The sequence below is a fragment of the Dermacentor silvarum genome, chromosome 8 (genome assembly GCF_013339745.2).
Source record: "Dermacentor silvarum isolate Dsil-2018 chromosome 8, BIME_Dsil_1.4, whole genome shotgun sequence".
NCBI classification, from domain to species: Eukaryota; Metazoa; Arthropoda; class Arachnida; order Ixodida; family Ixodidae; genus Dermacentor; species Dermacentor silvarum.
In genome coordinates this window covers 16,688,000-16,713,814 of record NC_051161.1, presented here as the reverse complement: position 1 = coordinate 16,713,814, position 25,815 = coordinate 16,688,000, and the positions used below count along the sequence as shown (strand labels likewise).

Below are 25,815 nucleotides of genomic sequence, written 5' to 3'. Positions count from 1 at the left end.
GACTACGGAATGCCTGCTGAATGACCATGCGATGTGATCTGCCTTGGACGTGTTCACTGTCTCATCTATTACTACAAATGTTTGGCTGGAGTATCTAAATACGTCATGTTGTGATAGGTGTGGCTTGGTGTTCTTTACGAAGGCAAACGGGGCGCCCTGAGATAAGCAGCCATTCACCATGGTTTCAGCGGTTCGTAGCACTTGTGTACGCTCTCTCTCTCTCTCTCTCTCTCTCTCTCTCTCTCTCTCTCTCTTTTTATGTGTGTCTGCAGGTACATCTGAAGGTGTTTCGAGTCTGCATCAGTAGTTTCTCAATCGAGCTTTGCCACAGTCCGGTGTAATTCTGAACTATAGTGTCATTTTATGCCTGTCTAAGTGATTTTTCTTTGGCTATATTGTACTGCATGTTTGAGATAAGTGCATCCCGCAGAGTGCGAATGAAGTACTCTAATTAAGCTTTACCCTGGTGTAAATGTTTCTGTCGCGCTATAGCATGCACGGTGCGTGGTCACCCCTGCCACTGTATCCTATTGGACTCTTACGCCTATCGATCAATAGGCCGATTGAAGCAATACGCCCGACCAATACTCCTATAGAACCAATACACATATAGAACCAATAATCTTTTAGCGTCAACAATTCGATAGGCTGTTCATTTCTTATAGGAAACTTTTGTTAAGGAACCGGACGGTAATGTCGTTATTTATGTGATGGTGACATTGTTTAAGTAAATTTAAAACAAAACCGGTGCCAATACGGATCCCTGTAGAATATACCCAAGGTTCTTACATAAAATTATATCCAGTAAAGTTACAACGAATTTGCCCAAACTGTGTGAAACCTCTTTCTTCTAGAAAAACAAGACATAACCATAAATATTCATTGATCCTTATTCTTTCTCGTACTACGGCCTTTAAAAACACTTTTTCCCCAGGACAGCTGGAGACTGGAACTCTCTGCCAACAAGTGTTTTCCAGTCTGAGGATACTGAAAAACAACTTGACCTTTTTTATTTTATTTTGTCTAGTCTCGTATGGTATAACTATATAACGTGTGTTAGCAGTACCTGAGTGAATTATGTGTATAGTATTCTGCTGTATATGAGTGTATTCTGTTCATTGGTTATTATGCGCTGTAACATTGCTCAATTTTGTATTCTTTATGTTGCCTCTCCTGCATATTGGGCCTAAAGATAGGCCTGCAGTACTTGTAAATAAATAAATTGGTCACTGTCAACTTCCGTGACGTGTACGTCAAGGTTATTCCACAAATTAATCCGGAGACCCCCACTATGGCATGCCTCATAATCATATCATGGTTTTGGCACGTAAAACCCCAGAATTATTATTTTTTTTAAGTTTCGGGCCTATCTCAAATAACGAGCCGCACTTTCCGGTTCTCCTGTCATCTATGTTATCACATATTGATGTTCGCCACCAGATTGCTGAACTCCAGCCTGTCAGCTAGGTGGCATACCACGCGTTATAGGCTACCCAAACGTAAACCACCTGTCTTACGAATCTACGCTCCGCTCCCTCCCAGGCTCCAGCTATACGCTACGGACGTGTTGCAGTGGTGAAGTTTGTAAACGGATGGGCTACTACTACTACTACTACTAAGTTGTTCATTTGGAAAGGAAAGGGGTTGGCGCTATCTTCTGCAGCCCTTGAGAGAGCACGGCTCAGCGCCAAAATGGGCTCCCATCCAATAATTTTGCTTTTGGCGGTTCATGGTGTAGCAGCCTGTGCTGCCACCTGGCGCTGCACGGCAAAAACATAGTAGTCAGTGTGCAAATTACGGTCGCTCAATGGCGCAGCGTAAGCTGTACGTTGATAAAACTGCTTGAGCGGTGTTTCTAGTCTTCCGTGCACCATTGTTCCGTGCTATATCATGGTGCACAACTAATGAATCTTTCCAAATTCACTCGTTAACCTCTGTTACTCCTTTGGTACCGCGTTAGTTCACCTTAATTGTTGTAACCTTTGTTACGGCAACACATATACGCGTATATAGGCACTCCTTTCTACAATGCCTTACGTTCGAATGTAAATAAATAAATAAATAAATAAATAAATAAATAAATAAATAAATAAATAAATGGTCTATGGTCCGACTGTGCAAGCACAACGTTCGCGCTCTCTCTCTCGCTTGCTCCCACTTTCTCTCGCTCGCACGTGCTATTCGCTTGCATTGACCATCATCGTCAGTGGTTTCCGCACAATTTTTATTATTGCGATAGCAATTATATGGACACTTCAACCGGATTTCTGCCGTCGGCGTCGCCGTCGCCGTCGCCGTCGTCGTCGCCGTCGCCGTGAGGTTCCGTATAGATAAAATCTTCACCGCGCGCCGTATGCCCGAGCGCAAGCGTGCTCGGACGCACGCTATCACGGAGAGCGAACGCACTCAATCCCCCACGCGCAAGCAACGAAGCGGGAAGCCAGCGCCGGAGGGAGCGGAGGGGGGGGGGGGGCACTTCTACTGTGCCAACAACCGCGCTCGTCGCTCGGCCGCACGGTCTCTTATCTCTCCCGCGCGCAAGCAAGGAAGCGGGAAGCCAGCGCCGGAGGAAGCGGGGGGAGGGGGGGCGCACTTTTCTTCTGCCAACAACCGCGCTCGTCGCTCGCCGCACCGTCTCTTATCTCCACACGGCTCTGACCTTTATGAGCCGTGCATTCGCGGCTCAGTTCCTGTTGAAGCGATAGACCGCACGTACCTTCGCCGGCAGCGGCGTATGCTTGCTGCCAGCGTTTTGACAGTCGTTGTCCGCAGTCATTCAGTGTGATCTCTACATGTTTGTTTGTGCGCGCTCACACCACGCTTGTTCATTCAGTTAGTAATAGTCGGGTCGCATTTTCCAACGCACGCTACACATGTAATGCTGCCCGGATCGGCAGTGCAGCGCTACAGGTGTGTCCCTTCGCACGCGCGCTGCCCACGGGAAGCGCTTCTCATCAACACCACCGTTTCACACGCGCCTTCTCGTGGTTATCGAGTCTCTCTTCATGTCGGTCTACTTACGCCGCAGCACACCTGCTTACTTAATCAGCTCATGTTTACTACAATTCATATTGTTACCAAAGCCGCTCACCTTACTTCGTATGACATTGCTGTGTTGCTATCGCATTCATTGCTTCGCCCTTAGGGCGAAACTGTGACATTTTTTTCTTATTCATGCTAGCAGTGTAAATGGAAGTACTGTAAGAAATGGCAAGAGTCTATGGAATAGCAGACGTGTAGGCGCACATGTAAAATAAACAGTTCAGAGCGAGATAAAAAAAAAGCGTGGAAATGCATCTCATCCAAAAGACAGAAAGGCTGGTAAATTGTGGCCATGGCATAAAATACGGCTGAAGTAACCAACAGTGAAATGGCAATTCAGCCCTGATTGGACGCGCACAGTGTGATACATATTTTAAGGCGAAAACCTTAGATCTCTATGTTTGTGAGGTACAGAAAGTTACGTGTCCCAAGGAAGGCCAGAATCGAAGCAAAGTATGTCCAGGTGTATATAATTAAGAGATAATTAATGATTATCAAAGTTAATGATTTATTAATTATTGGATTAAGATGAATTAGGGTGGATTAAGGTCAATTCAGGAACATTGAGGAGGATTAGGATGGATTAAGGTCGGTTATGATGTATTAAGGAGGATTAGGGTGGGTTAATGTCAGTTATAATGTATTAAGAAGGATTAAGGTAGATGAATTAGGGTGGATTAAGGAGGATTGGAGTGGATTAAGGAGGATTATAGTGGATTAAGGTGGAGAAAGAAGGATTAATGTGGATTAAGGTGAATTACAGTAGGCTTTACAAGGCTTTCGCCTTTGCGTTTCTTAGGCAATAGCTAAGGACACCTGGGAATTTTGTAATTTTGCTTTCCGTTTTGTGCTGCACGTGTTTTACGTATACAACGCGCCTTACTGAAGCATGGTGGGTGAGTGCAGAAAAAATATTATGCAGAATCAATATAAAGCGAAGCTTTCGTGAAGCCGTAAATGGAATGCTATAAGTTCGCTCATTTCTATCCTTGTGTTTGTTGTAAAGTAACCTGGCGCGTGCATGCGCTCTCGCACACCCTTGCTATGTAATGTGACATATCTTACGTAGGCGTGTTTCTTCATTTCTTTGTTATTATTGAGAGAGCAATTACATGGACACTCCAGGCGCATTTCTGCCGTCGCCATGAGGTTCCGTATAAAGTCCTATATAGGGCGATAAAATCGTCGCCGTGCGCCGTATGCTGTATGTGAGAGTGAAAGCGTGCGAGGGTGAGCCGGCGATGGCGGCTCAATCTCGCGCAAGCAAGGGAGGAAAGCGGGGAGGAAGTACGCCGTCTTCCGTCGCGCGCAAGGCTCCGGGTGGAGGGGAAGGAGAGAGGGCTCGTCCTACTACGGCGGCTGCGGCGTAAGGCGCGTACACCCGGGCCGGCCTTCTTTGAAAGCCATCTGCGACGGGGACAGAGTCTACCGTGCGCTGTTTTCGCCGCTTAGTTCGCGTTGATGCGAGGCAGCACGAAGGTCAATTCGTTCGCTGATGTCCCCACGCTTCCTCACTCCAGCGTTTTGACAGCGAGTTTCCGTGGTCATCGAGTGAGATGTGTTCATGTTTTCTTGTGCGCGTACTACCATGCTAGTTAATTTATTTAGTGTGCCTATGTTTACAAGCTTATATGGCCGATCAAATTACTATCCTTACTTCGTATATAGACGTCTACTAATATACTATCGCAATCGATTCTTCGCCTTTCGGGTGAAACTGCGACTTCTTTAAATGTACCGGGCCGCTTCCTGGCCAGTCCCATTTCGTGGGTATGTTCCATAGTATAAAAATCATGATCAACATCAACACGCGGCAATAATTTCAAATGGCTATTTGGCGCTGGCAAGATATGGACCTCCCGCTTCTTGGTCAATCCCCCACGGTCGGCAAGTTCCATTATAACGCCCATTTCTTGGACAACCCCCGTTGTGGGTATGTGCCATAGTATGTAAATCATCGTCTTCGTAGTCAACACGCTTCTTGGCCGATCAAGACGCTGTGATCATCTCAAGGAGCTGGTATAGGCAATGACACGTTTTGTACCATCCCGGTCGTTGGGCAATCACGCGGGTATGTTTTATAGTGAACAAAATCAGCATCATAACCAACACGCGGACACGCTTCTTTGCCCATCTGCCACTGTGGGTGTGTGCCTTATATGAGAATCATAAACACGTGGCGATCATCCTAAAAATATATAGTTGGTGTTGGCACGAGAGGAGCGTGCGTCCTGCAGTGTTGTGTCCTTATGATTGGGAAAGCAACATAAAACAGAAAGTTTACAACAAAGAGTGTTAAGCTTACTGGACCGACTTCTTTGAGCGCTGCCAATGGTTCCATCCTCGACAGTCACGCAGGTACACACTCTTGTGCTTTTTTTTAAATTTCTACAAATGTGGATATGCATTCTCGAAAACACATTTGTGCGGGCCGAGTATACAGTTCGCAATGATACCCCGCCACATGGGAGCGCCATAGGCAGGGAAGGCCAGTTAACATAATAAGGTCAAACGGCAATCCATCTTCGTTTTCCATACAGGTAAAGAGACAGATCATTTTTAATGGCGGAAGTGGGGAGAGATCGGCCTGAATGAAAAGAATGAAGCAAAAAAATTTCGAGGGGGGGTTTGAACCCCCCCCCCCCCTTCCTGGCTACGCCCCTGGCTCCTCCGGTGTTGCACTGACGTTGCCGCCTCTTTGTGGTACATACTTGTCTTGCTCATTTGGTTCAGTATTTTTATCTCCTTTTTCTGTTTAGGAAAAAATCTCACATGCTGTAGCTAGCTGCTTTTTGATCTACTACAAAACAGGCAATAAAGAGGGGGAGGGGGAAAGACCCTCGTTCCACGAAGTGAACCCGTATTTCGCTTGAGCGTACTTTCTCTCATTTCTGCCGTCATTGTTTGTCTAATTATTATCAAATTGTTCATCCTATTGTCTGTCTAATTATTTCTTTTTTTTTTAGCCCACTCCGCCGATTCCGCGTTGATTTGGGCACGGTACTGGAGAGCACGGGAAGCTCGTCTTGCGCTATAGTCGAACTGCGCTCTTCGGGGGTCGCACGTCTACCTCGAATGTATTGCCGAGCACGTTCGGCCCGGGCTTAGCGTTTAGCGACGACTTCAAAACCTGCCGAAGTTCAAAGAGAACCCGTCCAGCGACCGACCACTCCATATGCGAAAGCGTGGAACGGTACAGGCAAAGAAAGCTTCCTTTAAAATTTAGAGAAGAGGGTAGCAGATGGCAGAGGAGGGTCGATGGAATGACAACGGAAAAATAAAGGAAAATAACGAAAACAAATATACCGCACAATAACAGTTTCCAACGGGACTAGTGACACATTTTACCACGTGTTCGACTTACGGCGGAAATTATTTGGCAAAGTGAATATCGGCTTTTCGTTAGCGTGAAAATTGATTGCCGCTGCCGCGCGCGTTGCACTGGGCGCAAAAAACTTATGTCGAGCACAATAAGTTATCCCGGTGTTGCCAGTGGCAGGCTCGACTCGCTAAACAGTTTGACAACTGCACACGACGGAGTCGTGTGTGGTGGGACCTCTTTATTCTTTCGATTCTTCAAAAGACATTCGACGCCGCCTCCCCGTACGGCAGTCGGCCCCAACAGGCACCGTCTCCACCCCGAGAGCCTCGCACCTTCGAGCGAGCAGTTTCTCACGGAGGACCTCGGTGCGCCGCATTTCCTTTAACAGTTCCGTCTCTGCCTCCAGACGGCGGCACATCTGCAGAAGCATATCTTCCCGCAGCTCCTTTTCCCGACTACTGCAGTAGCCACCCGTTGCCTGCATCCAGTCTGCAATGCGTTCGCGGTGGCCGGCACGTGTCCTGTTGCTTCCCACGCGTACAAAGCGGTCGGCCATCTTGCGTGGGCGCTCATCGTGACCTTCATTTACGCTGATGCGTCCACGAGGCTCACCTTTCTCAGCGTCGCCGGCGCTCACACGTGTGGGTTCTTCATCGCCGTTATTGCTGCCTACGTAACCACGGCATTCACGTGACTCTTTCGGGTCGTCCTCGTCGACGTTCCTGATTTCGTCATCACTACTGGCGTTGCTTACAGTAGAGCGATCATCCTCGATGACGTCACCGTTATCTTCGGAAAAGCGTACGTAGTTAATGCCTAGTGTAAAAGCTTTATTGAGTGACGTACCCCGAATAATAGCTGGTTTGAATATGGCCCCCATGCTCCTGTCCTCAGGCGTCTCCGAGCGAGAGCTATGCATAGCCTTGGCAGTGAGAGCGTCCACATTACTGATGCCATCTGCGGACGTATCTTTCGGGGCGACTGGTGACGGCGGTTCCGATTTGATGAGTGATTTCAGGTTGAACGCCATCTTCGACAGGGCGACCGGCTCGCTATTGGTCGCTGGACTGCTGCTTCGGTTGTCCGGTTGTTGTTTCTGTTCCAACTGCCGCCCCTGATCATCCTTCTCTAGCTGCTGCTTCAGCCTTTTCCGCAGGGGCTGACCGAGTCCCTCCTCTTGCTGCTCATGCGAAACCACGTCACGACTGCTACCTTCTGTGTCGTCACGGCAGTCGAGTACCGTGCAGTCATCGCTGGTATGCGCAACACCACCAGAAATGTTGTTGCACTGATCGTCTCTGTAAATAAAGAAAAAACGAAACCATTAAAACTCTTGCCGCATAGCTAGGTTAGATTTTTTTTTTTTTTTTATGAGGGCGGAAGGCAAGACGGCAACGGAGAAAGCATATCAACTATAACAAATGAAATCAGAAGACAGAATATTTATGATGATTCAAGGAAGTACCCCCTTATTCGGAGTCAGATATGGCTATATAAGTGCATAAAATCATTTGAATAATAAAGGGACATTGTAACAGTTTTTGAACGCGGTAAGAAAATGACCCGCCCTGGTGGCGTAGTGGATTTGGCGTTGCGCTGCTGACTAAGCCCGAGAGCGCGGGATCGAATCCCGGCCGCGACGGCAGCATTTCGATGGGGGCGAAATGAAAGAACGCCTGTGTACAGTACATTGGGAGCACGTTAGAGAATCCCAGCTGGTCAAAATGAATCCGGAGGCCCTCGCTACGGCGTGCTTCATAGTCATACCCTGGCTTCCGCATGTATAAAACCACAGAATATATATATATATATATATATATATATATATATATAATAAAACGTTTGTGATGACGGGTAGACAATGCTGTAATCAAAATGCAAGCCAAGAGTTGTCCCGCTGCGTGTAGCGGGGAGCCCACAATCTCACATAAAAGATCACCCGCTCTTCCTTGCAGCCGGAGACTCGATTCAGAAGTTCATAGAGAATTCGGTATCTATGGTGACCAAAGAGCAACAGCAAAAGGGGTCAGGCGCTTACGTGTTGCCAGCTCTGCGCACTCGCTCGCGTTTCGCTCCAATGCATGGAATCTGAAAATATGATGAACACGGCGCGCAGCTCATCACTGAGCTACGTCGACAGATTCGGAGGCTGTTCCAGCTGTTCCTGGATCCAGCACGATGATCCGCGCCACGTTATTCACGGTCGCATTTTCGCACGTTAGCGTTATGTAAGAATGCATCGAACGCTATTGCTCTCGAACGACAGACCAATGAGCAAGCGATGGGCACCATGTCTGCGCCCAGGATTGCGTACATGTATGGCTGGACCTTTTTTGCGGGAGCCGGGCACAGGTGTTCCGAGGGCCCGCTGACCAGGTGGCCGTCGTGGGTGCGGCATCGTCCCGGGCAGCTCACGTAGACGCAACGCCAGAAGATCAGGCCTCCGATCCGCTTCTCCGACACGTACTGGAAATCGCCGATCTTGACTGGCTGCACGCGCATACCATGGACCGCACGTCTTAGTTATGAAAAACGATTCAAACGCGTGTCGCGGACCCAGCAGTCAAAAACCTCTGAGGCTTACGTTTCGTACCGATTTTTTTTTTTTTTAAGAAACATCCCACGTACGCCTATAGATATTTATTCTGCAAAAACGGCAGACCCAGTTGCGAGAAAACCGAACAAAAGTGCTAGTTTTCTCGTGACAGAATGGGTTGCAGGTCCGTATATATCTTTCCCTCCCCGTTACAAGCGACCCGGCTCTCGGCAGAGCAGGAACGGAGGTATGGGGGTTGTTTGGGCAGCACATCTTATCGCTTGAAAGAGGGCTGAAGCTAATGTAGATATGCGAGTCGAAACAATGGTTCAGCACCGAATCAGCGCTATATAGTCCTCTCGTACAGCTGCGGACATGTATTGGCGTGCCGACTCGAATCGCCACGCTGCAAGCATATAGTGTCGACAACAGAGAGTTTTAGCTTGACCGCAAATCGCTATCGTTTACGGTTTAACGGGTTTTTACCGGAGCCATGGCCGCTAGTATATCAAAGCTGCAACATTGTGTGACAATTTGACCAACTATAATGCGTTCGAAAAATTTATTTGTCGGCTCAGCGTTATAACCTAAGGGAAATCATAAAAATGCTGCGCGTTAACGCACATGTCGCAATACCAACGCTTTACACAAGTACTGAAGTAGAATATGTAAGTCAATCCAGCAGTTTTGCTGGATTGACTTACATATGTCGCTATACCAGATTGACAACCGGATGTCGCTATACCAGAGCTGTTGCTTGTGCTATAAGGCGCAGTACTAGCGTCCGCCCGTTCTAAAGGGTGAAGCCACATCAACATCACCACCCACTTTTCTGGAAAACATCAAACGGTAAATACTGTGTGGACACGCTATAACTCTCAGAAAATGCGCTTTAGCTTATCCGCAAACGTATCGTTGCTGTAGCGCTCACAAGCCTCAGTTTCTTGCGGGCATATCTAGTTTGTTTCAGAAATAAAGTTACTCTAAACTTTTTTCTTCGGTCATGGCTCCAAGACTACACAGGACTGCGCTTTAATTTGTTCTGCAGTCTTCGGCCATGCCTCTAAGCGCCTTGGACTTCCTACGACCAGAAGGAAGCCAATCTCGTTCCTGCCACTGTATAGATGGCAGTTATCTCTGAACGCCAGCCTCAACATCATCACCAATAACATGTATTAAAATGAAGTTGCGCCGGTTCAATTATATTGCTGAAGATTTAAAAAAAATTGTTAGGACTACCTATTGCAATGTCACGAGTAAAGGTGGTGACCTCATTAGGAAGTGTGGCAGATTAGTGCAGTTGGTGGCTTTCCATGGTGCTTGATTAGCAACAAGAATGCAGGACACAGGACAAAGAAATAACACTTGTCCTGGTCACGCGTTACTTTGTCCCGTGTCCTGCATTTGCGTTGTCTTGGCGAATGTGGTCGTGACGGCGTGCACAGAGGATGGGACTGTGAGCATGGAGCTGCATAAGTAGGTGACGGAGGTGTGCCCCTGGTTCTCGTATATAGATAGTCAAACACAATTAGAAGGATGCGAAGGCATCAAACGGGGGTAGATGAAAAGAAAGAAAGTTGCCACGAAGACGCCTCACGCGCTCGAAACTGAAGTTCTCGAACACCATCTCTCTCCTCTCTCCCTCGGTACGAAGAGAGGAGGACGAGTGAGTAGCGAACCCCCGCCACGGTGCTGATCAAGGATGACGCGTGGAGTAGCACGCCAGATGAATCTGTGCAAAGAAGTTCCTTACAACAAAAACAACACACGCAAAAAAAAAAAAAAAAACGCGTCAACCAATGTCGACGCGGAAGACAAGGTCGACGTGCATGGTATATGTATTTATATCACCCTTCAGTTAGTCTGACTGCTCGTTGGCACACTACTCTAATTATGCAAAATTTTCTTTGTTTTTGTTTTTGCCTTCTTTTATTTTGCGTATCTCATTGTCAAAAAGAATTTTTTTTATATTATTTACCTACTGCCGCCCGATTCTTGGCTTTTCCCCCTTAGTGGGTGCGAGCCATGATAAAGTATCATCATCATCATATGTACTGAATACGGGGCATTAAAGATGATGGAATGTTGCATAATTGCATGATATTTTTGCAGTGTTTTGTTCATTCCCATGTAAGGCCTTACATTTCTTTAAAGCGGAACTTTATATATCTAGGCGAAATCGCATATGGCTAGACGAAATCGCCTGTGTACAGAAAAGTATCATCAGCGGCATTAGCTCCAGCGTCGTCGTCTTCCTCCGCAGCTGCCTCGAGCTCGTGCTCGGCACGCGCTCGTGCCACTGCTTCCGCGTTCGTCGTCGTCGTCGTCGTCTGCTTCCACAGCTGGCTGCGGCACCGCTCATCATTCCAGCGTAGAATTTCACTTCTGTCGTCGTAATGAGGAGGCATTCATTGTCTTACGTAACGGACAGATTTAATTTTGAAGCAATTTAATTTCGAAGAGTCGCAAGCAGCAATGGCGGGCAAACGCTGCGAACCACGCCACCGAGCAAAATCGAGACACCGAACGCAAGCGACAACGGCGGACTGAGGGCATACCGTCAGTGACGTCGATCTCTCCGTCACAGCCGAACGTGTGTGTAACCTCATAATTGAGAAATATACTTTAATGAACCTTTGAGATTAACCCAATGATAAACAACGGGGCCGCACGTTTCAGTTTCGCTGGTTAACTATCTTCACGGAGTGGAAGGGCCGACATTTTTTTGTTTTTTCGGTAGATCTATTTCTTATCTATGTAAAGTGTTTTCATTCGCTTTTTTTTTTTACGCGCATTACGTTGTCTTCTTTTCGCGTCGCCTTCTTTTCTTTTCTTCTTCTTCTTTTCACCAAATGGCCAGGTGGACCTATCCGAAGATTGTGCAGTCTATGGTTCAATGTGGCTAATTTTCGACTATGTTGGCAATAATATACTACGAATCTGCGAATATTCGAAACTTTCGAATAACGAATCGAACAGTGTCCCATTCGATTCGATCTTAGAATCGAGTAGTCGCTATTCATAAGTACGAATATTTCCTGAATAGCTCTTGAATATTTTAATACATCAACTATTCGCAATCAAACATACGCTTGGAATAAAAGTACGATAATTTTCATCCCCGTGGGCATAGTATAGGCATAAAACTATAGAACTTCCGTAGTGGAACAGGCTATATAGATCGCCGAGGGAGCCACACGTGACCGGATTTACAGCAATCATTTGTACTCTCAAGAGTCCTCCACAAGCGAAAAAAACTGCTCAACTGTTCCTAAAAATGTCCCATTTGTTCTTTTTTTTTTAATAAACAACGTTTCATAACCTGCAATCTAATGACAGAAACTTGCTAACCTTATTAATACTAGAATAGTGAACGCCGTTTTACGTAAATTGTGCAAATGGCTGCTTATTATTCAAAAACTATTCGAAACGTATGCGATGTTCGTTTTGATTCTGCCACTATTTGCTTTGTATTCGATTCGGTATAAAAATTACTTTTCGCACACCCCTAGTAATTAACGCCCGTACTGTTGATTTTACGTACTCTGCAATAATTATTGCTTCTTTTCTCGTTTAGACTTACATTGTCTACCTTCTGCGACTCGCTGCAACGCTCTGAAGGCCGTTTTTTTACCAGGCCGGATAGATGTACCCAGACCCCTCGTACTCCAAACCCGCTTGAAGTCGTCAAAGAAGACCTTGTCTTCAATAAGCACTGGTAAGCGTCACAGCTTGTTCAAAATATTACCCTGCCACCACCACTTCCTAGAAAAAGCGATAATCAAATCTAATATATATTCCATTCACAAATGTACGCACAGGATTGTCTCGTAGAAATAGCACGCACGCACGCACAAGCACACATACTATACACACAAACTGCAGTTGAATAACTAATCAATATATAATTAAATAACCAGCAAACACTTAACCAACGTATACCTTTTGCTTGTAGGTTATCTCCAAACGCCTTTTCCGTTTGCTCTCCACCAGCCGGTGCGTGTCCTCGTCGTGGTCCCGAAACTTGTACACCATGTGCTCGCCGCCGTAAAAGTCGGTGATGAGTCTCGACTTGCACTGACGCTGGTCGCAGCGCCAGCGGTAGCGATGACCGCTGCAGGATTCCAACGTGAACGTCCGGTCTAAGTACTTGGCTTTGTCTTTACCGCGTAGCGATGGCACTAGTTCGACGGTGCCTGCGAGGAACGAGCCCTCGTCGGAGACCGGCACGGAGGACATCGCTCGTCGACAGATACTTTCGCCCAGCAGGCGCGCTTCGCCGTCGACGGTTCGTTCTCCTCTAGTAGTACAGGCGACGGTCTCTATCAGGCTTGACGAACACGGGAAGCGCGCGGCCTTACTCAGCGCCATTTCATAGCTGCTTATCAAAGAACAAATTTCCCGGAGGTTGCGACGAAGCTGACATCGATATCTCCAACGCACGGGACATTGAGATATAATACGAGCTGCGGAAACAATGGCGAGACTGGGCTGATCACGCAACCACTGAAAGATTAGCTACCTCACTAATTATGTTTTAGCAATAATTTCAATGCAATGCGATTTGAGAAATGAAGCCGCACACTGCGCAAGGCAGGTTCATTTAGTGGGAAACGTGATGCACGCACGCACACACTTAACGCGACCTTGAATCAGGGCGCGATTTCCAGCAAAGCCGTTTCTTTCCAGCAGTTGTGTTAGTAATCTTTTGTGCATTAATAAAGGAGCACTAAAGAGAAACACGTAATAAATGAATTTAGTATGATGATGTATTCCTTAAAAACTAACTTTTTGATGGTTCTGCGGTAGAAGGTTGATTACTAAACGAGAAAATAAAAAGTAACGCTTGCATAATGCATTCGTGGAGTGCAATGAGTAATTTACTGCAAGAGGCGTAAATAACCCATGCATGCACTTTAACCAAAGGTTGAACCTTAATTGTCTGAAGAAAAAAAAAAACTATTTTTAGTAATTCCTTGCAAACTCCGTAAGTAACCTAGAAACTTCGAACCTTTTTGCAACACTTAGCCCTTAACATGCCACCACCATTCTAGCCAAATTTCCACAAAATCCAAATTCAGTGTCAAATTTAGTTCTTCCGGCGGTCTGGCGGCTGATATCCTACCCGTACACTTTTTCAGGTATTTGTGTATGTGCACTATTTTAGCCGTGCGAATTTTAGCAAGCAACACTCAAGGTCATGACAGCGCACGTGGGACATCCTATCAACGGCACGCGTCCGTATAAAGCACGCGAAGTGGTTTCGCTGTCTGTTGGTTTCATGTTATTGAGAAGCGTTTATAGCTGGATATGCAGAAGTTCGCAACGGACATGCGGTCCAAAACGGCAAAGCACCTGGTTTAAAAGTTTTAGGCGACCCTATCTTTCTTAGGATCCTGGCCTCGAGTTTGTGGTGCGAGTCAGAAGCAGTCCCTGTAAAAGTGGCTTCCGCATTTATCTACATTTGTCGTTATGATATTTCTTTATTTATTCCTCACAGGCCCCGAAGAGTATTGGGTGAGGGGGCATATCAATAAATATACAGTACAAAAATAATAAACCATAGTAACGGTACAACAGACGCGGTACAAGGCAAATACACAAAATAAACGCAAAGTTGATTTAAAATGGCATAAAAAGAGGTTACAAAACAAAGCAAACACGAAAATGGCAAAACGTTATAGCCAAGTACAAGTGAAACAGTAATACAAAATAAAACAACATTTAGAGCAACTGAAAGATTAGTACTACAGAAAACAGCAATTAGGGCAGTACTAAAGCGATAAATGCTGGCAGGAGGTGTTTCTTGAACTCTCCAGGGTGAGAAAAAGAGATTATGTTGTCAGGAAGATCATTCCAGAGCTTAATTGCTTTAAGTAATGCAGATGAATTGAATGATTGAGTTTTCCCATGTATGCTGTTAAAGCAGAGATGATTATGTAAGCGCCGTGAAGATCGAGGAGGCGATTCAGAGGCGAAAATGAAGTGTGGGTGTGAACATATTTATGATATAAACGCAAAAGTTAAGTAGAACGACGATTTTGGAGTATCTGTATATTGGCACATGCCGTCACATATGAGCCATCTACTGTGGCACGTACACGCTTGGGGGGTAGGTAGAAGAAGAGAACGTTGTTCTTTTGGTCTGGTTCCGATAAAGACGTGGACGCAAAATTGATTTAAAATGTCATAAAAAGACGATATTAACACGGAGGTTACAAAACAAAGCAAACACGAAAATGGCAAAAAGTTATAGCCAAGTACAAGTGAAACAGTAACCCCGTTGCGAAGTTCTGCATATCCAGCTATAAACGCTTCTCAATAACATGAAACCAACAGACAGCGAAACTACTTCGCGTGCTTTATACGGACGCGTGCCGTTGATAGGATGTCCCACGTGCGCTGTCATGACCTTGAGTGTTGCTGGCTAAAATTCCCATGGTTAAAATAGTGCACATACACAACTTGGATTGACCATTACGCTACCTATCATTCTATCTCTGGGGGCGTCGGCACTAGGACACTGTAATAGGAACGTATGTGATGCCATATTTAATTTTGTAATGGAAACAAGGAGACTGCCATGCTAATTTTTTTTCACAAGACAACAAAAATATTTGCTTCAAATTTTAAGATGCTATAGCATGAAAATTAATATTAACGATTATAATTCATTTATTATCTCATTCTAAAGTAAGAAAATCCCCATTTAGGTATTCTTCATTTTTCTTCCCACTGCCGCCCGATTCATGGCCAATCCCCCGTAGTGGGTTGTGCTATTTCTATAGGCACGAAACCAAACGTGGACTTCTGGCTGTCCCTGTTGTCTCGCCCGCGACATTACTGGTGGAGTTGCTGGGTAAATGCACCTTCGCTCCCAAGTTTCCGCCGTCACTCCTATCACCTTACAGACAGCCACAGCTCCCACAGCAAGAAGCAGCCGCCGCCTGCAAGGACTACCACCCGAATTCGTTCCCTTGTCATCGAGACAGGAAATAACAATGTCAACGACCACTACGAGCCAGGCGAGCCAAACCCACGATGCCCAGTATTCTCTCCCGCATGTTTTTCATGCGCCACAGACACCCAGACCGTTCCACGGGGACACTTTTGAAGATGTTGAAGACTGGCTGGACCACTTCGATCGGGTTGCCAGCATCAACGAGTGGGATGATGTTCGCAAGCTGCGGAGAGTTTACTTCGCGCTAGAAGACTCTGCGAAGACGTGGTACGAGAACCATGAGGGTTCCTTTGCGACATGGCAAGAGTTTAGCCGACAGCTCCGCGATGCGAACCGCAACGCCGAAAGAAAGGATAGAGCTGAACAAACCATCTCTTCTAGGAACCAGCGGCCTAACGAGAGAGTCTCGATGTTTGTCGAGGACATGCTTCGTCTTTTCAGACGCGCAGACCCTGCAATGCCCGAGGAAAAGAAGGTGCGACATTTAATACGTGGAGTCAAGGAACAGCTTTTCGCCGGACTCGTACGCAATCCACCAAAAACTGTGGCCGAGTTCGTGAGTGAGGCAACCACGATGGAGCGTACTCTTCAGCAGCGGTCGTCACAGTACGAACGCCACGACATAACGGCTACTGCGTGCTCTCTTGGGTCTGACAGCGAGAAGCAGGCCCTCGCAGACTTCATACGAAGCGTTGTGCGTGACTAACTGCGGCAACTCCAAGCAGTGGCACCAGTGGGACCCCAACCACCTATGACAGCACTTGCGGACGTCATCCGGAGTGAAATCGGACAGGCGGTGCAACCACTCGCACCACCGAGACCCGAGGTCCCTGTGCTAACATATGCGGCGGCATTGAGGGCTCCTGCACCACCATCTACAGATCCCATCATGCGTACAGTGGACCAGGCCACACATCTGTTCCCGGACACCTCTTCGCATCCGCTACCCGGCTCAAGGTACCCGAGCGTACCTACGTATCGACCCCATGATCACTCAAGACAGAGCGCTACTAAGGCAAGTGTATGGCGCTCGTCGGATAACCGTCCGCTATGCTACCACTGTGGCGAAGCGGGTCACGTGTACCGCGACTGCCAGTACCGCCAGCTGGGTCTCCGCGGCTTCCATCCCGGCGCGCGGTGCCCACGTTACCGTGAGCGTCCCCGCGAAATCGAAGCGTATCTGACGGGCCAGAGAATTCCATCGACTATTCAGCGCCGCCAATCGCGATCACCATCCCCTCGCCGGTCCGTGTCACCTAGCTTGCCCTCGTCGTCTTACACTCCCCTAAGGAACCGCTCACCGAGTCCCCACAGGGGAAACTAGGAACCGCGACTTCTGGGGGTGAAGTCGCTTTCCAACGAACATTCCAAGAACCTCCCTCGACGCAAGGACCCGACGACGATCGTTCCGGTTTTTCTTTATTTTCCGACAGTACTAGGGTTATTTCTGCCGACATCGCCGTAGTTGTTGATAATCATGCTGTTACTGCCCTCGTCGACACCGGTGCCGATTATTCAGTTATGAGCGGCGCACTAGCGTCTAAATTGAGGAAAGTCACCACGACATGGCAAGGGCCCCACTTACGCACGGCAGGTGGCCATCTGGTGATGCCAACTGGAATGTGTACGGCACGTATTCGAATCCGTGCATCGACGTTCACGGGGTCTTTCCTCGTATTACCTGTGTGCTCCCGCCCAATAATCCTTGGAATGGACTTTCTTTGTGAATACGGCGCAATCATTGGCTTACGTGAGTTGCTGGTGTCGTTCGAGGACCCTTTTACTTTTGAAACTGACAACATCACCCAATTACCGAAGACCGCGCTGCGTGTGTCCGATGAATCCGTGACTCTGCCTCCTCGCAGCAGCCTCTTTGTCGGTGTGGAATGTGAGCAGGACGTTCCCCACGCTGTAATTGCGGAGGCAAATTTGTCTTTCCTCCTTGCACGACAAATATGCGTTGCCAGAGGAGTATTCAGCCTCGAAACAGACAGGCTCACCTGCTGGTCACGAACTTTAGTGAGGCATATCGTCATCTCACAAGACGCACTGCGATTGCATACTTTGCGGAAATTGCCGACGTCAACGGCCCGCCAGTATTAGCTGCTCTTTCGCCGTGTGACCATTCTGCCATGGCGTTTGCGAGCAGTCTCGATGTGAACCCGAGCCTACCATCGGAACTCGGATGTACTCGGTTCTTTTCGAGATTGTTTCGCGACAACGACGAAGGTTAACCATATGCCGCTTGCCCAGCATCGTATCATTACCGAACCTACCGAAAGGCCCGTTCGACAACATATGCCTATCGGGTATCGGGTAAAAGGAACAAGACGCCATACGTCACCAAGTTCAGCAGATGCTTAAAGATGACGTCATCCAGCCATCGACCAGTCCCTGGGCTTCGCCAGTTGTGTTAGTAAAGATGGTTCTACCCATATGGTGCGGTGGCGACCGTCGCATGGCCCATATCAGGATTTCTGCGATCATAGTTTTGTTCGTGCCTGAATCGTCTGTCTTTTTATGCGTAAAGTTTGGTATCTGTGACTGCGCAACATTTGTCTTGTTTGACACATTATACACAGTGACGTTTGCTTAATTACGTAGATTTATTAAAGACTTATACGTATATCCAAATATCTTGTTGCGAGGTGTTGTATATACAAGCAGTCACTGTTTCCAGTGGCACTTTCTTGCACTTGATCAAGTTGTATGTTCGCATTTGTACATTCCATTCTGTCTTCGCATTTCTAATGTATTTTTTTGCAGAACTTCTGCTTTTTATATGTACTCACTGTTGCGATTATAATCTCGGTGTAATTACAATACACGACCGGTAACAGCTGCTCCTGCGCAATCAATTGCAACGAAGGACAGCGTCATTGAGGTTTTTCCCTGGCCGTTGTATAAGTACAAAAGTGTAAACAAGGTTCTTTAATGACAGAGATTCATCAAAATATTTGTCCTCAACTTGTTCATTTGATGGCTTTTACGTTTTTCATATCAGCTGCATGCAGGGGCGGATCCAGGTTTTTTCTGAGGGGGGGGGGGGGGGGGGTCAGCTTCTGTCAATGATGATGGTGATGATGATGATAATAGTCTTTCTTATTTATCGTTTTTCCTCACGATAAACCCGCGTTTTATACGGCTAAAGCAAGACCTGTAGCTCTCCGTGGTGGCTCAGTCAGCTCAGGCGTTGAGCACGAGATAGCGGGATCAAATACCGGCCGCGGCGGCCGCATTTCGATGGAGGCGAAATGCAAAAACGCCCGTGTTCTTGCGTTGTAGTGCAGGTTAAAGAACCCCAGGTGCTCAAAATTAATCCGGAGCCTTCCACTACGGCGTGCCCCATAATCAGAACTGGTTTTGGCAAGTAAAACCCCAGGAAGAGGAAAAAGACCTGGTATCGGTTTCTCCGAGCTTATAGGAAAAGGACGTTACCCATTACAGCCATGTGCTTGGCGGCTGCGCCTGATAATACAGGGTGTTCAAAACTAAGCTTTATGGTTTTCTTTAAATTAGGCACTGGGAGGCATGCGATGACCACCTGTGCAAATAAGTTATGTGGCTAAGGAGGCACAAAGTGAGATGATAATTATCGGTGTGAGCAGTCCAATTAACTAAAATTGAAGAATTATTTTTTGTTGACTGCAGTAAGTGGGTATGTTTGTATTGAAAACTTAGAGACAGTCGAGTTTCTACACAGTATCAGTCGGAAGAATTATTCTAGCGTGTCCGTGCTCCGAGATATCAGACTCCAAATATCAATTGTCGTACTGCGCAGAATAATCGAGAATAAAGACGCGACAATTCTCATGAATTCCCGTGAATGATCATGAAGCTCAGTGACCACTTCTGTGGAGGGATGGCGGTGCCATCTTCTCTCTTGAGTCGTGGTGGTGTGTTGACTAGAGGACGTTCTTGAATACGGGCGTAACGGTCCGCTCCAACGCAGCAACCACTGCGCTGGCTGTTTACGATATGCGAATCACCGCGTATGAAGACTCACGACGCCACCTACAAGAATAACGATGTGGCGTAGTAGGCGAGAGCGCGAGCCAGCGTCTTCATGTTTTGTTTCCCACGCGACGTCATCCTTTTACACAAGGCGCGCATCTGCTCCCGACGCCATCCTAGGCCCGCGCGCTGGCGTTGGCCGCTTACGTCACGCGCTCCCCCACTTCGCAGCCGCGGCTCGAGGCTTCGCCCCGCTCCGCGAGAACGCCGACTCAGACAAACGGATCCGGTGGGCTTGAGCCTCCTATGCTTAATGTACGACAATAAAACTGCGAAGTTACAATGAAAAACTTGTAGCGTACGAACGGTACTGTGCTCGTACTGGATATTGTCAACGTGTAACTGTGATCACAATGAGTGCTACAGTTAAAAAAAGTTGCCTATGTGTAGTTCTTAGTTTAGCTGTTAGTTGTTATTATTTATATATGAACACTTCAGCAAAGAGATCTCTTTGATTAAGCAGGTTGGTCGCGGAACCGATGACAGCCAATGAGGCAACCGTTGACACCCCAAGGGGAAACTAAGTTAATCAGGCACGAAGGCGCTCGAGCGGACCTCGGCGTGTTTGGCAAAAGGGACGTCCCCTCGTTCATTCGACGCCACCGACGGGACGAGTAAGGCACGGCAGGCGTAAGGAGGTCCAAGGTGTTCATGAGAAAAAAATAACTACGGCAACTTCGGGACACCACACCCCTACGGAATACAACTAAGCTTGTGAGCGAGCTAGCTTTACTTCTATGCATGGCTGATACCATGCACTGGTACTCGCGAAAAATACTTTTGAAGAATGCTGGTGGCCTCTCTTTTTTTTTTCTTTTTTTTTTTTTTTTTTTTTTTTTGCGGCAGGGCCATCCCCCTGTCAGCGAGGGGGCGATGCAGAAATCTGAGGGGGGGGGGGGGGGGGGGGTCAGGACATCCGGACATCCCCCCTGGATCCGCGCCTGGCTGCATGCACTGCTTTGCTGGTTTCGAACTGATATAGTCCTAAAGGTCGTGTGACATTTTCTTTACTTACGAAATAGACAAAAAAGCGCGGACGCATTGATATCAGTTATTTCAGCCACAGTTTTTGGGACATACAAATATATTCTTTTATGAAAAAAATACATATTTTACTTGATAGTGCGTAGCGGTAAATAATTCGTTTGCAGCATCTAATATAAAATGGCATTGACAATGGCAATGTAGTTATTATTCGTGCATTTGATCCCTCGACAAATTCTATGAGGAGGCGGCCCTGCTGCAACGTGAGCCACCCCCTTCGAACAAAATTTCTGGCTACGCCACTGCTGGAGGTACCGGGCTCGCAGAGTTAAAGGAACGAAACGCGGGCAAGACAGATTAACATAAACTACAAAGGGTGCAAACTTTTTTAAGGGTGTGTCGCTGCGACGCACTGCTGCCGGATGAAACCAGGTTTATAATATCTATCCCAATGAATTCCGCGACATTGTTATGAAAACTCCGATAATGGAACGACTTTTTTGCCATTTCAAGAGCTGCTGCTGCAAACAGCTGAAACCCTTTTCACAGAATGAAAAGCATGTACAGAACAGTAGCGCGGGAGAGAGAGCGAAAGAGAGACAAACGAAGGAAACACAGGGAGGTTAACCAGAAAAAGTGCGGTTTGCTACCCAACACTATACAGAAGCGCGGGAAACACCCACATACCTGCTGCTTGTATGTAGCACCACAACGTCTTCTCTTCCTTTCGCTGGTGGCGCGTTGGTGGAGGTCTTCGTCGTGCGCCTTAAACTTGTACACCATGTCAACGCTGCCGTAGACGTCCGTGGAGAGCCGAGACTTGCAGCCGCGCATGTCGCAGCGCCAGTGGCAGCGAGTACCTTTGTGCGTTTCCATCGTGAACGTACGGCCGCCGTACTTCGCCTTGAATCCCCCGCGCTGCGAAGGCACGAGCTCCACGGGACCGGTGGCGGGCAGGCCCGCGTCAGAAGCCCTCGGGTCGCCTTCCATCTCTTGTTCGTCGACAGTTATACTCGCCGAAGTTGAACTAGTTCGGCGTGCTCCTTCCTCGCTACTGACTCACCGCAACACCGTGTTGGAGATGCGCCAATATAGGCGTTATCGCGCTCTTGGCATCTGGTGCCGGTACGTCGGCGAACAGCTCTCGGCGGCGGCTCGCGACCACGGTGCTCGCGACTGCCTCGAGGATGTAGGCGTGCATACATTGATAAGTATACGTAACGTTCGACAGACGGCCTAACGAGGGGTAGTGCGGGAGATCAACTCGCCGCTACGAAGTCGTTGTTAGAGAGCGAGAATAAAACATTAGTGAAAAATTAATAGTCATTTTGTGGTCGGACCTCCTAGTCCGGAAGACCAGGGGCGTAGCCAGGGGGGGGGTTGGGGGGGTTCAACCCCCCCCCCCCCGAAATTTTTTCCGCAACCCCCCCCCCCCCCCCCCCCCCCCCACTTACTCACCCTTTGTTCTCGTCGCTTCGCGCTGACATAATTGATGAAACCGGTGCTACTATCACAATTTCATTCCTGGGCGCTTCCGTTTGGGTTGGTAATTTACAGCGAATCATGTCTGCATATGGAAAAATTGTCACGGTGTTTGTCAAGGCTTTATACTCGCGATAGTATTCAACGTCGCGCGACCGGAGGTGCGGCAACGAAGCCTTGGCGTGACCCAACTTCTCGCGCTTTTGCAAAGCCAGGCGAACCCACCACCGCCGTTTCCGAGGTGTCCGCGTCTTCCGTTTATTCATTGTCCATTTCTAGAAAACAAGTAGGTAGAAGTATAAAAGCCATTTCTTCTTCCACTTCCACGGCAGACAATAGTTAGGCAGATTCCTCGTTGGCGCTCCATAATTCTCCTCGCACGTGTACGGTATGTTGCAGAAGTCGCGGGGTGCTTTTCTCGTCGCGACGATAGATAGGGAGCGTAGGTCTCACGTAGGACGCGCAGGCTTTGGCGAGCCCCAACACAAGGGCCAGCCCGGGTTTTAGCTGTGGTGTTCCCGTTGCCCCTTTGGTGTCCTGGAGGCGCCGACAATACGAAATGATGAAATGTTATTACAACTTGTAAATAAAAGCTATTAAAGAAATATTATCACGCCTAAGCACCAACCTGTGACACAGCGCTACCGCGCCCGTGTGAGGAGAATTACGGAACGCCAACGAGGAATTTACCGAAGGTTGCAGATGACACGCGAAGTTGCGTAAAATGATCACTTTTGATGACGGTACGTGGGTCAAAGAATGAACATACCGCTCGAAATAATGCGATAATGAGCGCCACCACGCCGACATACGTACGCAGACGAGATGGATCTGGACGAAAACGGCAGCGGCGGCCGCGGCGGTAGCAAAACAAATGTGAACAACTTGGACAGGCGCGGAAAAAAGTTTCCGCCCGCTTTGGCCTTTCCGCCCGCTTGCTGCTTCCCAAGTGTGAACACTGAACAAGACCGGAGTTCATTCCTGCATCACTAGTACACCAATCAGTCGAGATTCTGTGAGGTACAAGGCCGCTTCCTGTTTGCACCGGCGTAAGTGAAGCAGAAATGAGTTGCACGCACTACTTAAAATGCGTACACATGCCATATCTATGCTCTGCGGTGAAATATTCTGTACAATTCTGAATCTGTTGAAGTAAAGGCAAATCACGGCTGCACGCTCGCACACAGCGGAAGACACAGCGGCCCATGCACTTACCGCAGGAAATGCAACCCTCTCGTATGAGGGAGCAGGGCGACGAAATCTTAGGGGAAAAAAAAAAAGCCTGACGCGTTTTTGCGCGTATATAAGTTTTCTAGCGCAAAGACGCAGCGAACAAGCTATTGCTATGGGAGTAGGTATAACCTGGTCACACGTGCATTTTCACGCGTATAGCCGTCCTTGACTTGTGAAAAACACTTTGCCCCGACGAAGACGACGCCATCTACGCTTAACGGAACTTAACAATTAACGAAGTCTTCTCCGATCGCACGGGTCGCCTCAATAATGCGTTTTCGAAGACTGGTCCATTCAGTGGCGCGATGAGAGACCGTTGCTCCAAACGCCCACTGTACCTGTCGTACGTAATGTATTTACTGAGCTTATACTTTACCTTTTACTTAATTTCTGCACACGCACACGCGAGGAGGGGGGGGGGGGGGGGGGGGGCGGTCCCAGGTCTTTGATATACATCTGTCTGCTTAAACTACCGATATTTATTATCGATCACGTGACGTAGAGGAAAGCAGAAGCTTGCCCCCCCCCCCCCCCCCCCCCGTTCGGGCCGGTGAACCCCCCCCGAAAAAAATTTCTGGCTACGCCCCTGCGGAAGACCATTGGCTTTTGCCGCCGTCCGGGCTGATCTGGGTCCGAGCTGGACAGGGTCGCCTCCCACTCGACTATCGTCGGATTATGCTTGGCCGATATTTTCGGATTCTGTTGGCATGCCCAGACCATGTGGTATAACGTGGCCGTCTGAGGACAGAATTTGCATTGCGGATTGTACGTCGTAGGATCTATCTTCGATAATACATAAGGATGTGGAAAGCACAATGTTTGTAAGCGTCTCCATGCTACCTGCGTTGCCGTATCTAATTTAGGATCAGGTGGGGGTAAAGTGCGTCTACTCAGCCGGAGGTGCTGTAGGATCTGAGAATCTGAAAGGAGGGGCTGGGGATTGTCCTGGTCAGCGAGAAGTTGCGCTGTGGAGGAATCGGCGGAGTCCCGGTGTAAAAGTTCTCGGGCGGAGGCATGAGAAATCTCATTGCCTCGAACTCCCGCGTGTCCTGGTACCCACAGCAGCTGTTTCCACTGACCCTCTTGACGATCGGCCGCAGCCTGTTGCAGTATTGAGTGTGCGAGGTGGCCGACTTGACCTCTTGCGAAGTTGCGATACGCCGCCTGGGAATCCGTGAGGACAAAGGTGGCTCTTGGATTACGCATGGCTAAGGCTATACCGGCCTCTTGCATGGCTGTGATGTCTATTCCGGTGGCCGAGATGCAGTCTACCACCTGTCCCCTGTGTACAACGGTTGCCGTGGAGCGGTTGTGCAGGGGTCCGGCGGCATCTAAAAAGAAGGCACCTGCTTGATCTGAATACTTGTCGTAGGCTTTGGCTCTGGCAGCTCTCCTGTTTTCGTGGTGGACGGGGTGCATATTACGTGGTAATGGGCGAGTGATGATATCGTGCTGCCATTCTGGTGGTAGTGATCGCTGGCTGGTGACCTGCGTGGGTGGATTGATGCCCAGTGCTTCAAGCGTGGCGCGACCTGCTTTGGTGCGTGCGAGCCGAATGACTTGGTTCATGCAATGAGTTTGGAAGAGCTCTGACAAGGAGCCTGTCATTCATGGCCCATGGTGGTAGAGTGAGGGCTTTCCGATAAAGCGGGAAGAACCAAGACAACGCTTTGGCCTAATCAGGGACTCCGGAACGTTTTTCGGAGTGGGGGGGGGGCAAGTATTGTCGTCTTTGAATGTTGTGTTTATTATTTATTTTTTCTCAATATTTGTCAATTCTTATTTATTTACATTACATATTTTATTATTTTAATAATTAGTATAATTTTAATGAATTCAATTATTGAAGTTTTCATTCATTATAGCCGTATTAAATTTTACATATTTGCATCCTCGCTTATTCTGCATTGGTATACATTTTAAAAATGGTTGGAAATTTCAGAAGTACTGAAAACCTGCGCAGACCACGCATATGAAGAAACGGGTTCGAAACCTGCGAAAAATCATTTTTAATATTTATGCATTCACTCCCGCAGTGAAGCAAATGCGAGCTGACATAAGTACACAAATGTGATACAAGTAAACAAGAAAGTAGGCCCTAGGTACAAAGCTATTGTTAAGAAAAAAAATTCACTGACGATTACGATACTCTCTAATGCGAAATTTGAGCGCAGCTCTATACGTGTTTTCATTTTGCAATATATTGGCTGGCGCAGACAATCTGTCTCGTGCGGCACGTTG

General features: G+C 47.8%; 1 protein-coding gene across 1 annotated transcript; it reads right to left on the bottom strand.

Moving 5' to 3' along the window:
- Positions 1-6,555: 6,555 nt before the first annotated feature.
- Positions 6,556-13,839, bottom strand: LOC119460688 (uncharacterized). Its single transcript, XM_037721738.2, has 3 exons — positions 12,843-13,839; positions 8,679-8,854; positions 6,556-7,662 (listed from the first exon to the last, which is right to left on the bottom strand). Exons 1-3 carry the CDS (start codon positions 13,269-13,271, stop codon positions 6,603-6,605), a joined length of 1,665 nt encoding a protein of 554 aa, XP_037577666.1. The 5' UTR covers positions 13,272-13,839; the 3' UTR covers positions 6,556-6,602.
- Positions 13,840-25,815: the final 11,976 nt, after the last annotated feature.